At 62.3% G+C, this 13,156-nt stretch overlaps 2 protein-coding genes across 4 annotated transcripts; both read right to left on the bottom strand.

Moving 5' to 3' along the window:
• Window positions 1–28: 28 nt before the first annotated feature.
• Window positions 29–5,103, bottom strand: LOC115338341 (solute carrier family 22 member 6-A-like). The gene is made up of 10 exons (XM_030006889.2): window positions 4,374–5,103; window positions 3,806–3,909; window positions 3,514–3,668; window positions 3,265–3,433; window positions 2,535–2,658; window positions 1,917–2,032; window positions 1,394–1,608; window positions 1,047–1,155; window positions 756–959; window positions 29–348 (listed from the first exon to the last, which is right to left on the bottom strand). Exons 1-10 carry the CDS (start codon window positions 4,737–4,739, stop codon window positions 264–266), a joined length of 1,647 nt encoding a protein of 548 aa, XP_029862749.1. The 5' UTR covers window positions 4,740–5,103; the 3' UTR covers window positions 29–263.
• Window positions 5,104–5,862: 759 nt separating this feature from the next.
• On the bottom strand, window positions 5,863–12,753 carry LOC115338337 (solute carrier family 22 member 6-A-like). Of its 3 annotated transcripts, none has more exons than XM_030006881.2 (11): window positions 12,637–12,753; window positions 9,606–10,298; window positions 9,190–9,293; window positions 8,930–9,084; window positions 8,402–8,570; window positions 8,194–8,317; window positions 7,993–8,108; window positions 7,371–7,585; window positions 6,935–7,043; window positions 6,622–6,825; window positions 5,863–6,128 (listed from the first exon to the last, which is right to left on the bottom strand). In XM_030006881.2, the coding sequence occupies exons 2-11, from the start codon at window positions 10,239–10,241 to the stop codon at window positions 6,047–6,049; spliced, it is 1,914 nt and encodes a 637-aa protein (XP_029862741.1). In that variant the 5' UTR covers window positions 10,242–10,298; window positions 12,637–12,753; the 3' UTR covers window positions 5,863–6,046. The 3 variants fall into 3 exon arrangements, with proteins under 3 accessions (XP_029862741.1, XP_029862743.1, XP_029862742.1); XM_030006883.2 differs by having other exon boundaries at window positions 12,642–12,751; XM_030006882.2 differs by lacking the exon at window positions 12,637–12,753 and having other exon boundaries at window positions 9,606–11,664.
• Window positions 12,754–13,156: the final 403 nt, after the last annotated feature.

Genomic DNA, 13,156 nt, shown 5'->3' with positions numbered 1-13,156 from the left:
GCCCTCCCACCGGCCGCATTTCACACGATTTTTGCTTTTATTGTTTTTATTCCAGCACAGAAAAACCATCCTGCAACGCGGCGGTTGGAGGGGACACACCATCCCCCAACCCTGCACGGAGAGGAGGACGCCTGGGTCCCCTTCTTGGCCATGCAAGAAGGTGGCCATGGTCATTGCTGTCCCTTTGCTCTTCTTGGGAGGGGGTGCACCCCCTCTGGTCTGCTGGGTAGATTGTGGTTTGGGGTCCCCCGGGGTGGTTGGCACTAGCAGGGCCCCGTGGTGCTGCTGGGCTGGGTGGGCTGAAGCGGGACCTGGAGATGTCGGGCTTCGTCCTTCTGGGTCTTGGTCCTGGTGGGAGAGGGAGGATGGGGGTGGGTTTTTTGGTGGGGGGCAGGTGCATTTTCATGTTACTGTTCCCCCTCGACCTGTCCATCCATCACCCATCCATCCATCTTCATAAACATCCATCCGTCCTTTCATCCAGCTGTGGTCGTACTCTTCTTCCTATCCATCCATCCACCCACCTATCTCTGTCCAACCCCAGCCACTCCTGTCCATCCGTCCGTCCATCCATCACCACACTCAACCAGTCCTCCATCCCTCCATTCCATCCATCCCCACATAGAACCAATCCTCCATCTGTCCATCCCGATGTCCAACCAATCCTTCTCTCCCACCATCCCTCCCTGTCTCCACGCATCCATCGGTCCCTCCCCACCGTCCCTCCCCTTGTCCTTCAGTCCCTCCAATCCCACCTGCCCTCCACCTCCTCCACGGTCTCAGGCAGAGCCGTGTCCCGTGTCTCTGGCAGGAAGATGGCCACCAGCCCCGACACCACGGGGGCTGCCCCGTAGATGATGAAGGGCAACGTGGGGAAGACCTCACCCGCCATCTTCACCAAGGGGGCAGTGATGCTGCCCAGGCGGGCCATGGTGTTGGCCAACCCCATCCCCGTCTGCCTGTGGGACACCGAGAGGCTCTGAGGGACCAGCCTGCGTGGTCACGGCCACCCCGGCACCTCCCCCAACCCGCACCCCACTCCTTACCGAATAACGGTGGGGTAGAGCTCACCCGTGTAGAGGAAGACGCAGTTGAAGGACGCGGCTAAGCAACCCTTCCCGAAGACGGCCAGGGCAGTCCGAAGTGTCCGCAGGTCTGTGGGGATGAGGACAGGACGTCTGCGACTCGCTTTGGTGTCACTAGTTGGGAGTTGGGTGGGCGATGGAGAGAGGAGACCCCAAACGCCAGAATTTCAGGCAAATCGCCCGTAAAAAGCTAAAACCACTCAGACCGTGGAGTGCATTAATGAGTTGAGCTTGTTTTGGCCCTCCCAGGTGGTGCCTTATGGGCTGGAGATGAAGGGGACACCGCTGCCACCACCCCCAGCCCTCACCTCGTGGCACCAAGACGTTGGCCAAGATGGCCAAGCCAGCCAGGATGAGGGCAAAGGACTGGGTGAAGCGTCGCCCCACAAAGGTGATGGTGAGGATGGAGACCAGCTTGGCTGGGATGTCCACGGCCCCAAAGACGAGCTGGATCACGTAGATGTTGAAGTCAAAATTTTGCAGGTCCATGGCCAGCCCATAGTAGGCGAAGCTGGTGGAGAACCTAGGCCAAGAAGAGGTCGGGGGGGGGCAAATGTCACCTGTGGAGGGGTGTGGAGTGGGATTTGGGGGTCACACACCATCCCCTGGCCGGGGGGATCCAGCCAGGAGATCTGTGTCCCTTTCTGGAGCACATGTGGGCCAAGAGACTTCTGTTGACTGAATCCTGCACCGTGACTCAGTTTCCCTTTCCAGTAAGGACCCAGCTAAGGTGGGTGTTTGGAGGGGTGGCTAGCAAGATGGGTGGATCAACGGCTGGGGGGGGGGAAGGATGGACAACCACCCACTGACGTCCTCCACTGCCGGGCGTACCACACGAAGCAGAGGCAACAAGAGATGCGGCGCACGACGGGCGTCCGGACCAGGTCGACCACCGTGTGGTGACTCCTTGATGAAGCCATTTCCTTCTGCATGTAGGACCTCAAGACCTAGAGGGAGAGGGGGGGGGCCCTGGGGTGGGGCTCTGGGGCCCTGTGGTCCCTCTTTTTTCCCGGGGGGGGGGGGGGGGGGGGGCAGTGGTGGGAGGAGCAGAGAGGGGAACCGGGATGGAACAGGGGAAGGGGGGAATTAAGCTCTGGGCAGGGTGGGTGAAGAGTGGGTGGGAGGAGGGCTGGAGGAACAGATGGATGGTCAGAGGGATGGAGATGGGGGGTGGAGGTGGCGGATAGATGGCTGGATGGTTGGCTGCAGCTGGGGTGGGATGGATGGAGATGGCGATGGCTGGAGACCCAGGTGGGTGGTTGTATAAGGGGATGGATGCAGATGGTGATGGATGGGGAGTTGTCTGTGGGGACGGATGGTTGGTTAAGGGGCTGGAAAGATGGGTGTAGGGTGCCCCACTGTTGGCCCTCTACATGAGGGCCAGGAGAGTGGGGCCGCTCCCCCCACCCGCTATAAAACACCCCAGGGGACCCAGCCAGAGCCTTTTACTTCTATGTTGAGCTTCTCCCCTTCCTCTTTCTTCCCATTTATCCTGGCCACTTTCTGGAGCTCCTTCAGGGCCTGGTGGGACTTCCCCACCATGACCAGCCAGCGAGCTGACTCTGTTAACCACCTGCAGAGGAGATGGGGACAGGATCCCAAACATCATCCCACCATCCATGTGACCCTGCCACCAGCGATCTACACCTCTGTCCCTCCAGCCAGCTTCGATCCATCCATCCAACCTCTGTCCATCCAACGCTCCATCCACCCAACTCTCCACCCATCCTTGCACCTTCTCTTCATCTGTCCATCCATCTTTGCACCCATCTCCCCTTCCACCCCCCCATGCAACCTTCCATCATTCCATCCATCCATCCCTCCATCTGTCCATCCATCATCCCATCCACCCCCCAACCATCCAACCCTCCGTCCATCCATCCAACCCTCTCTTCATCTTTGCACCTTCTCTTCATCTGTCCATCCATCTTTGCACCCATCTCCCATTCCACCCACCCATCCATGCAACCTTCCATCCATGCCTCCATCAGTCCATCCCTCCGTCTGTCCATCCCTCCCTCCGTCATTCCATCCACCCCCCCCAACCATCCAACCCTCCTTGCACCTTCTCTTCATCTGTCCATCCATCTTTGCACCCATCTCCCCTTCCACCGACCCACGCAACCCTCCATCCATCCATCCCTCCATCCACGCCTCCATTCCTCCCTCTCCTCCTCACCATGAGTAGAGGAAGAAGCACAAGAAGGGCAGCGACACGGTGAGCTGCAGCCAGCGCCAATCAGGGATGGCGTAGGCGACCCCAGCCAGCAGGAACTGCCCGATGGTGTACCAGTAACCCATGAAGGTCCCCACGAGTGCCCGGGTGCGAGTGGGCATCCACTCCAAAGCTGCCGAGACACACGGAGACATGGAGCGGACCAGGAGGGTGCCCGGGGCTGGTACCGTGGGGTTGGTGGTGGGCACGTACAGAGGGAGACGCTGTTGAGGAGGATGCCGGAGAAGGCCATGCCCGTGAGGAAGCGGAAGAGGCAATAAACGGTGAAAGTGGGGGCGAAGGAGGAGCACGTCCCCATGGTGCCCATCTGGAGGTAGCACCAGGTGAGCAGTGACCGGCGGCCGAACCTGGGCGGTGAGGAGGAAGAAGAGGTGGGTGAGGAGGAAGAAGAGGTGGGTGAGGAGGAAGAAGAGGAGGTGAGACAATCTCCATGACGCTGCCCCACCTCCCCACGGGTATGGGGTGTCCCCCCCCCCGGTGTCACCTGTCCGAGAGACCCCCAAAGATGATGCCGCCCACCAAGATGCCGGTCATGTAGAGCGACTGGGCCAACTGCTTCAGACTCCGGGAGCTGCACACCAGGTCCCACTGCCAAGGGGCAAAGACACGGGGTGGGACAGAGATCGGGGGGAGACCCCTCTTGGCCTTCCTCCTGCCGCCCCCCAAAAACTGGCTGTGGTGGCTGGTAGGGTTGACCCAACACAACAGCCAACGGGTGGCCAATGGAAACACCAAGAGGGTGCCATGAAACACTTGGCCGCCCTTCCCAGCATCCCCATGGTTGGAAGCTCCTTCCAGGGGTCATCTGGCCCCTTTTTGACCCCCTTGTTGATGGCCACCAACCCCCTCATCCCCCCCTTTCTTGTCCTGAGCTCTCAGGGCGTTGAGAGCCTCCACCAAGGGTTGAGCGGGGAAGATGCTCCAGCTGGAAGAAGCCAATGTCGTGGTGACAGCGGACCCTTCACCGGTGCCTCAAGGTGGGAACCGCACACAGGACTGGGTGAAACCTGCCACCAGCCCCACATCCCACCCCACTGCCGCTGCCATCCTACCTCAGTGATGATGGTGCTGGTGAAGACGCTGCGGTCATAGGTCCAACCATCGCGGCAGGGCTCTGTCTCCAGCCAGCTGGTGTTGGGAGACGAGCCATTGGCCTCCAAAAGCCACCACTGTGGTGTCACGAAGCGCCGGCACCGCTCGCCTTGGGGAACCGAGACCTTCAGCAGGTCCTGGGGGTCGAGGCTGGTGGCGTTGGCCTCCCAGTGAAGCCGGCAGCGATGCTCGCTGGTGGCGGCCGTGAAGTTCTGCAGAAGGTTGTGACTGGCCATCATGAGGATGGGCAGGGCCAGGAGGAGCACCGAGGCCACCTGGAAACGTCCCATGCCCCCCACGTGCTCCAGGAGGCTGGCGAAAGCCATGCTGCCACCGTGAGACCCCGGGAACACCCCACAGCCATGCACGCCTGCCCCACACTCGCAGAGCCCCAAAAGGGAGGGATTTCACCCCCAAAATGCTTCTCTCGCTCCCATAGTATCCTCACTCCACAAGCATCAGGGTGATCTCCTATATAACCCAGCCAACGGGTGGTTTGGGTTAATGTTTGACATCTGGGGTGGGTTTTTTTTGTGGGTTTTTTCCAGCAGGAGAAGGCAAAAGTGCGGGCAAGGGCAGTGCAAAGGTGTCCGGGGGGCCACCGAGCACCAGCAAAGGGTGGCCAGAGCCAAATCCGCGGGCAACACTTCCCTCCCCTCACTGCTGCAGCAAAAAAGCCCCCCAAACGGGGCGAAACTGGAGCAATCTGGGGCAGGAAGAAAATAAAGAATTATTGTTTATTTTATTATTTTCCAGCATTGCTTTTCTTTTTTGAGGGGAAAAGGCAGCTTTTGGAGAGGGGCCATCTGGGACCAACCTCCTTCACCCAGCTCCTGGGGTACCCTCAGGTGGGTATCCTGAGAACTTGTGGGGGGGGGGGGGGGGCTCCTGACTTGGGCCAATGTATGGCCTTCGCCAGCCCCTTTGGGTTAAATTTTAGTGATTTTTGTGGTCAAAAGGGGACCGAAAGGTGCTGACGGAGGTGGCCCTGCTTGGGTCAGCGCATTCTTCGCCTGGGGAAGCCGGGGGTTAATTTTTGATGGGATCAGATCAATGATGGGGCCAAGGGACACGTTGGCAGTGGGAGCAAGGGCCGGGGTGTCCGGGAAGGGGTCGGGATCAGGGAAGACGCATCATGGCGGCAGCACCATGGGTTGCTGGGAGGGGGCTGGGGTGGGACTTGGGAGCTCCTCACCCTTCTCCCCCTTCTCTGGGATTTGGGGGACCCCTCTACCGGGACAAGCATTGGGTGGGTTTGGGGTTATTGGGTGTCATCTCATTGGAGGTGACCTCCAACGTGGTGTTCTTGGGTGCCATCTTATTGGAGGTCACCTCGGGGACACAGTTCATAGCCGTCGTCCTATCGGAGGTGACCTTGGACACGGTTATTGGGTGTCATCTCGTTGGAGGGTGACCTTGGGTGGACTCAGATAACACCCTGAGACGTTGTCCCCACCAGAGCTGCTTTATTCCTCCAAGGACGTCCCCTGCCCCACACAGGGAGGTCACCAGCCGTGGGGCAGGAAGCGAATTTGTACCCGTCCCCAAAACAAGGCTGTGGGGACCCGTGGGGAAGGGTGGTTGCTGGTGGCCGGGCATAGGGTGCTGTCCCCCCACAGCCCGCCGTGGTCCTTCAGGCCTCCTTCTGTGGAGCCTTGTCCTGGGGCTGGAGGGGGATCTTCTCTTTGGGGTCATCCGTCTTCTTCCGCTTGGCCCTAGAGGGAGGAAGATGAGGAGGAGGAGGGTCCATAGGGCATGGCAGGACAGGTCAGCTGCCGGCAGGGTGGGAAGCAGCCCAGCACTGTGTCCATCCGTCCATCTGCCCAGCCGTTCAGCCGCTCATATCACCCGTTCTTCTGCCAACACACCCATCCACTTGTGCCTCTCCACGGCCATCTGTCCTGCCATCCAAAACCCCTTCATCTTTCAGTCCATCCACCATCAAACCATCCATCACCCAACCGTCCACCACCCATCCATCCACCACCCACCCAACCATCATCCAACCCTCTATCACCCAACCTTCCATCATCCATCCAACCATCCAAAACCCCACCCCGCTTTGTCTACCAACCTATCCCTCCATCCATCAGCATATCCATCCAGTTGTTCATCTCTCCATCCGATCACAAAATCCCGTCATTCATCTACCGCTCCGTCCACCCATCCGTGTCTCCAACCATCCATCCCTGCCTCCCACATGCCCACCTGCTCTCCACCTCCTCGATGGTGTCGGGCAGTGGCGTGTTGAGGGTCTCTGGGAGGAACCCGGCCGCCACGGCTGCCACCACCGGGGCCACCCCATAGACCGCAGGGGGCAAGAAGGGGTAGTACTCATCCATCATCTTCACCAGCGGTGCCACGATGCCACCCACTCGGGCCATGGTGCTGCCAAAGCCCAGCCCGGTCTGCCTGCCGGCACCACGGGGGGGTCAACATGGGGCAGAGACCACCCTGGGGGTGTCACGGGTGGGTGACGGGGGACCTGCCCCACTGCGGGGTCACGGGGACAGGGCTTTACCTGATGGGAGTGGGGTAGAGCTCGGTGGTGTAGAGGAAGACGCAGTTGAAGGAGGCGGAGAGGCAACCCTTGCCGATGACGGCCAGCGCCGTGCGCACCGTCTGCAGCTCTGGGGCAGAGAGAGGGACGGGCTGGGCTCCGCGTTCGGGCAGGAGCCACCTCAGGGATGGGATGGTGGGAAGGAGAAAGAAGGGAGGACGTAGGGATGGATGGTTGGATAGCTAGGTAAGTAATGGGATGGAGACGCAGACGGATGGTTGGAGACGTGGACGGACGGATGGGTGGATGGATGGAGAGGTAGGTGGGTGCTTAATTCCATGGCTGGAGAAGGGAAGGGATGGGTGAAGAGCAAAGTAGAGTTGCGTGATGGACTGGTGGGGATGTCGGTGGCTGGACAGAGCAGCGCGGAAGATCCCCATCACCCCATCACACCCACCTGTGGAGACAAAGATGTTGGCAATGATGACCAGCCCCGCCAAGAAGAGGGCCACCATGAGTGACACCCGCCGGCCAATGTAGCTCAGGGAGACAGTCACCACCACTTTGGCCGGGAAGTCAACGGCGCCGAAAATCACCTGGATGAGGTAAATGCTGACACCAAAGTTTTGCAGATCCATGGCCAGCCCGTAGTAGGAGAAACTGATGGAGAACCTGGAGCAGGGCAGAGAGAGGGAGCGGCCTTGAGGTGGGGTGACCTCCCTTGGGATGTCACCATCGCGTGGGACAAGGCAGGGATCTCAGATGGTGGCGAAGATGGCTGTGCTACAGTGGGATGGCTGGATTCACTGATTGTCCAGCTGTCCATCTTTCCAATCAGCCATCCGTACATCTGACCAACTCTCCAACCATCTGTCCATCTACCCTTCCATCCAACCATCCATCCTTCCTTCCTTCCATCCACCCTTCCAACCATCCACCCATCCTTCCAACCGTCCCTCCAACCATCCATCCCGCCAGCTCTCCACCCACCTCTCCATTCCTCCACTCCCTCACCCCTTCCTCCCTCCTCCTCCTCCTCCTCATCCCCACCAGACTTCCCCATCCCGGCCCAGCCCCACCAGACGATGGAGAGGCAGAAGAAGATGTGGCGGATGACTGGGGTCCGGACCAGGTCGGAGATGGTGTAGGAGGACTTCAGACCAGCCAACTCCTCCTTCATGTTGGACTTCAGGATCTGGGAGAGCGGGAGGGAAACGGGAGAGGTTGGTGGGGGACGGGGGTGGGAAACCAAGACCACCCCCACCATGGGGCCACCATACCTCGACCGTGATCTTCTCCCCTTCCTCCTTTCTCTTGTTAATCCTGGCCACTCGCTGCAGGACCTTCACAGCCCTCTCGGCCTTCCCCGAGAGCACCAGCCAACGGGCAGACTCAGCCAACCACCTACAGCCGACAAGGGGGAAACTGAGGCACGAAGAGAGCCCCGCGTGTCCCCACGGCCGTCCCCAAGGGACCCAAGCATCCTACCAGGAGTAGAGGAGGAAGATGAAGAAGGGCAGGGAGACGGCGAGCTGGAGCCAGCGCCAGTGGGGGACAGCGTAGGCCACGCCAGCCAGCAGAATCTGGCCCAAGGTGTAGGCGAAGCCGGTGATGGCCACGGTGATGGCGCGGTAGGGCGTGGGGATCCACTCCACCACTGCAAGGGACCACGGGGACACGTCTGACTTGGTGTCCCCCCCTCTCTTGTGACCCTCCGTGTGAATGTGGCCTCCCCATCATGTCCAGATGCAGCCGCACCACGTGGCCCCATCCACGGCCATGGTGATGTCCCCATCAGTGACCACTGGGATGTCCCCATCAGCAGCCATAGGGACGTCTCCATCTGTAGAGAGGGGGATGTCCCCAACCGCGGCCGTTGGGGACATCCGCATCCGTGGCCACGGCAACGTCCCTCTCCATGGCCACGGTGATGTCCCCACCCATGGCCATCGGTTCATCCCCACCGGGTCGTCCCCACCCAGGTCCCCGTGGTCATCCTCATCCCCGTCCCCTCACCGAGGCAGGCGATGCTGAGGCCGAAGCCAGAGAGGGCCATGCCACCGGCGAAGCGGAAGACGCAGTAGGACGCGTAGTTGGGGGCGAAGGCCGTGCACGTCCCCATCACCCCCAACTGCAGGTAGGACCACATCAACATGGCCTTACGCCCAAACCTGCAACAGGGAGGCGCTGGATGCCGCTGGGTGCTGCCGGTTGATGGTCTGTGCAACGCCCCATGGGGAAACTGAGGCACGGGGAGGGGTAGCCACTGCCTTTACCTGTCCGAGAGGCCCCCCAGGACCAGGGCGCCCACCAGGACCCCAGCCATGTAGATGGACTGGGCCATCTGCCGAAGCTGCCGGTAGCTGCAGACAAGGTCCCACTACGGGGAGGAAGATGAGGTGAGGACGACCTGTCCTCTCCTTCCACCCGTCAGCGCCTCCTCTTTCCTGCCCTCCGTCCATCCATCCCTTCCACCACCGCCATCCCGCATCAGCCCCATCTCCCCCCACCCACGACTCCATCATCTCCGTCCCCCCAACCCTAGGTGACTCCACCTCCATATGGCTCCATTCCTCCATCCCCGTCCCCCTGTCCCCACCTTGGAGATGCTGGTGGCCACGCGGACGCTGTGGTCATCTTCCCACCCTCCACCCCCCCCCCACGTCGCCCTTCCCCGCGTCCCCGTCCCCACCTCGGTGACGATGGTGGCCACGTAGATGCTGCGGTCGTAGTCCCAACCGTCACGGCAAGGCTCGGTGGGCCGGGGGCCGGTGCTGTCGTTGGCGAGGGACGAGGCCACGTAGCGCCGGCAGGACCCCAGGGCGGCATCGGGGGGCCCCAGGGTGCCGTTGGACCACCCCGGGGTGGCACCAGTGGGCCCCAGGGTGGCACCAGTGGGCCCCAGGGTGCCGTTAGAGGACCACAGGGTGGCATCGGGCTGGACGCCGCTGCCGTCGGGGGACCCCGGTGCGCCATCGAGGGTGACGCGGGCGGCACCGGGGACGGCGGTGCCGTCGGGGGACCCCAAGGTGACGTCAGGAGACCTCGGGATGGCGTCGGAGGACCTCGAGGTGCCATCGGAGGCCGCCGAGGTGCCACCGGAAGCCGCCGAGGTGCCATCAGGGGTGGCTCCGGGTGGCCCTAGGGTGGCACCGGGACGGGGGACGCCGCCGGGGACGCGGCAGCGGTGGGGGGGGACGGCGGCGGTGAAGTTCTGCAGCAGGTTGTGGCTGGCCATGAGCAGGATGGGCACCGCCAGCAGCGCCGTCTGCAGCACCTGGAAACGTCCCAGCCCCCCGACCTGCGCCAGCACCGCCCCGAACGGCATCCTGGGACGCGGGGACACCGTCACCCGCGGGGGACGCCGTCAGACACAGGGGCGCCGCTGGGCACCAGGGCGTGGGGAACATCGTCACTCGCGGGGACACCACCACCCGCGGGGACACCACGACACGTGGGCACAGTCATCCATGGGGACACGAGTACCCGTGGGGACACCATGACATGTGGGGACAGTCATCCATGGGGACACCATGACCCATGGGGACACCATGACGCATGGGGACAGTCATCCCTGGGGACACCAGCACCCATGGGGACATCATGACACGTGGGGACACCGTGACACGTGGGGACAGTCATCCATGGGGACACCGTGACCCATGGGGACACCGTGACCCATGGGGACACTGTGACCCATGGGGACAGTCATCCATGCGGACACCACCACCTATGGGGACATCATCACCCATGGGGACAGTCATCCCTGGGGACACCATGACCCATGGGGACACCATGATGCATGGGGACAGTCATCCCTGGGGACACCAGCACCCATGGGGACACCATGACATGTGGGGACAGTCATCCCTGGGGACACCATGACCCACAGGGACACCAGCACCCGTGGGGACACCACGATGCATGGGGACAGTCATCCATGGGGACTCCACCGCCCGCAGGGACACCATGACGTGGGGACAAGGGGGACAGGGACATGGGGATGGGGACACGGGGCAAGCACAGGACCGTGGTGGCACGGGTCAGACATGGCGGGGGGGGACACGGGGCAGGCGCAAGGACAGGGACTGCGGGGACACAGCGAGGGGACGCGGTGACCACCAGGGACACGGTGTCACCACTTGCGTCACGCGTCCCCAGCCCCTCCCGACGTCCCCCTCCCCTCCCAGCGTGTCCCTGTCCCTGCTCCACCTCAGCGCAGCTCCCTGGGGATGGGGACATCCGGCCAGCTGTGACTCCCGTGTCCCCAAGGTGAAGGGTCCCTTCTCTGATGTCCCCAGGACATCCTGGTCCCCCGGGCACCCCACGTCCTCTCGCCAACATCCCCCATGTCCCAGATCCATCCCCACGTCCCCAACGTCCCCTGGTCCCCAACCCTTCCTTGATGTTCCCGACTTGTCACCACTCTGATGTCCCCAACCCCTTGATGTCCACCTCCTGTCACCAACACGTCCCACATCCCCTCTGTGATGTCCCCAACTTGTCCTCACACGCTAGTCCCACGTCCCCACCCCCTCCATGACATCCCCAACCTGTCCCACTGTCCCCTCCGCCATGTCCCCAATCCCTCTGATGTCCCCGACCCATCCCAGATCCCCTCCGCGACGTCCCCAACCCGTCCCCATCTCCTCAAGCATCCCACGTCCCCGATGTCCCCAAGCTATCCCACCACGCACTTCCAAGTCCCCTACCTTGTCCCACTGTCCCTTTTCTGATGTCCCCAACCTGTGCCCCCTCCACAATGTCCCCCACATGTCCCCAACCCATCCCACATCCCCCTCAGGGTCCCCAACCTGTCCCACTGTCCCCTTTCTGATGTCCCCAACCTGTCCCCACGTCCCCAGCACATCCCACCTCCCCTCTGCCATGCCCCTCAATGTCCCCAACCTGTCCCGCCGTCCTTTTTTTGTGCCTATGTCCCCTCCACAATGTCCCCAACCTGTCCCCAACCCACCCCACGTCCCCACCGTGCCCCTCAACGTCCCCAGCCTGTCCCACGTCCCCTCTGATGACCCCAACCCATCTCAGATCCCTGTGATGTCCCCAACCTGTCCCCATGTCCCCAACCCACCCACCCCCACCATTCCCCTCAACGTCCCCAACTTGCCCCTTTTCTGATGTCCCCAACCCACCCCAGATCCTCTCCGTGATGTCCCCAACCCACCCCACGTCCCCACCATGCCCCTCAATGTCCCCAACCTGTCCCACTGCCCCTCTTCTGATGTCCCCAACCCATTCCAGATCCCCTCCACAATGTCCCCAACCTGTCCCCAACCCACCCCATGTCCCCACCATGCCCAACATCCTCAACCTGTCCTATGTCCCCTCTCTTCTGTCCCCAACCCACCCCAGATCCTCTCCGTCATGTCCCCAACCCACCCCACGTCCCCACCATGCCCAACATCCCCAACCTGTCCCACTGTCCCTTTTCTGATGTCCCCACGCCCCCTCCACAATGTCCCCAACCCACCCCACGTCCCCACCATGCCCCTCAATGTCCCCAACCCATCCCAGATCCCCTCCGTGATGTCCCCGGCCTGTCCCCAACCCACCCCACGTCCCCACCATGCCCCTCAGTGTCCCCCCCCGCGATGTCCCCAACCCCTCGCTGATGTCCCCAACCCACCCCACGTCCCCACCTTGTCTGTCGTGTCCCCCCCCCGCTGTCCCCAAGGCGTCCCCCCCCCGCTCTCCGGCAGTACCTGGCCTCCTCAGGGTGACGTCCCCGTCCCCGGGGTCCCCCGGCCGCTGGCCCCGTTATATAAGGCGAAAAGCGGCTCTTTTGGTTAAAGTGCCACCGGGATTAGGCCAAGGGGGGGGGGGGGGGGGGGGAGGAGGAGGCGGATTCCAGCGCCACGGGCGCTCGGACGCCTGGGGCTGCCGGACGCCTGGGTCCCCCAGTCCGCCGGCCCCACACGTGCCCCGAGGGGCCTATAGAGCCCCTATAGGGTAGGCCCCCCCTATAGATGCCCCCCCACCCACTTAGGACCCCCCCCCAACCCCCCTGTTGTCCCCCCATGGACCCCAAGTAATCCCTACAGGGCCCCAGTGCTGCCTACAGGGGCCCTACGGATCCCCCAAGAGCCCCCATAGATCCCCCGAGAGCCCCTATAGATCCCCCAAGAGTCCCCATAGATCCCCAAAGGCCCCTATAGATGCCTATAGTGGCCCATCAGCTCCCAAAGGATTCCCCCCTCGCCCTGCCAAAACTTCCTGTGGGAC

This window comes from Aquila chrysaetos, unplaced genomic scaffold, assembly GCF_900496995.4.
Source record: "Aquila chrysaetos chrysaetos unplaced genomic scaffold, bAquChr1.4, whole genome shotgun sequence".
Lineage (NCBI taxonomy): Eukaryota > Metazoa > Chordata > Aves > Accipitriformes > Accipitridae > Aquila > Aquila chrysaetos.
The sequence above is the reverse complement of the archived record's forward strand: the minus strand, read 5'-3'. Positions and strand labels throughout refer to the sequence as shown.

Bases quoted from the DNA above. Each gene is read 5' to 3' on its own strand.
- LOC115338341 (XM_030006889.2), bottom strand. From the start codon at position 4,739: ATGGCTTTCGCCAGCCTCCTGGAGCACGTGGGGGGCATGGGACGTTTC. The intron at 3,434-3,513 runs GTACGTGCCCAC...GTGTCTCGGCAG, and splicing joins CCTCAACAGCGTCTCCCTCT to CTTTGGAGTGGATGCCCACT. The intron at 1,156-1,393 runs GTGAGGGCTGGG...TCATCCCCACAG, and splicing joins CAACGTCTTGGTGCCACGAG to ACCTGCGGACACTTCGGACT.
- LOC115338337 (XM_030006881.2), bottom strand. From the start codon at position 10,241: ATGCCGTTCGGGGCGGTGCTGGCGCAGGTCGGGGGGCTGGGACGTTTC. The intron at 9,085-9,189 runs GTAAAGGCAGTG...TCCCTGTTGCAG, and splicing joins CTGGGGGGCCTCTCGGACAG to GTTTGGGCGTAAGGCCATGT. The intron at 8,318-8,401 runs GTAGGATGCTTG...TGTCGGCTGTAG, and splicing joins ATCTTCCTCCTCTACTCCTG to GTGGTTGGCTGAGTCTGCCC.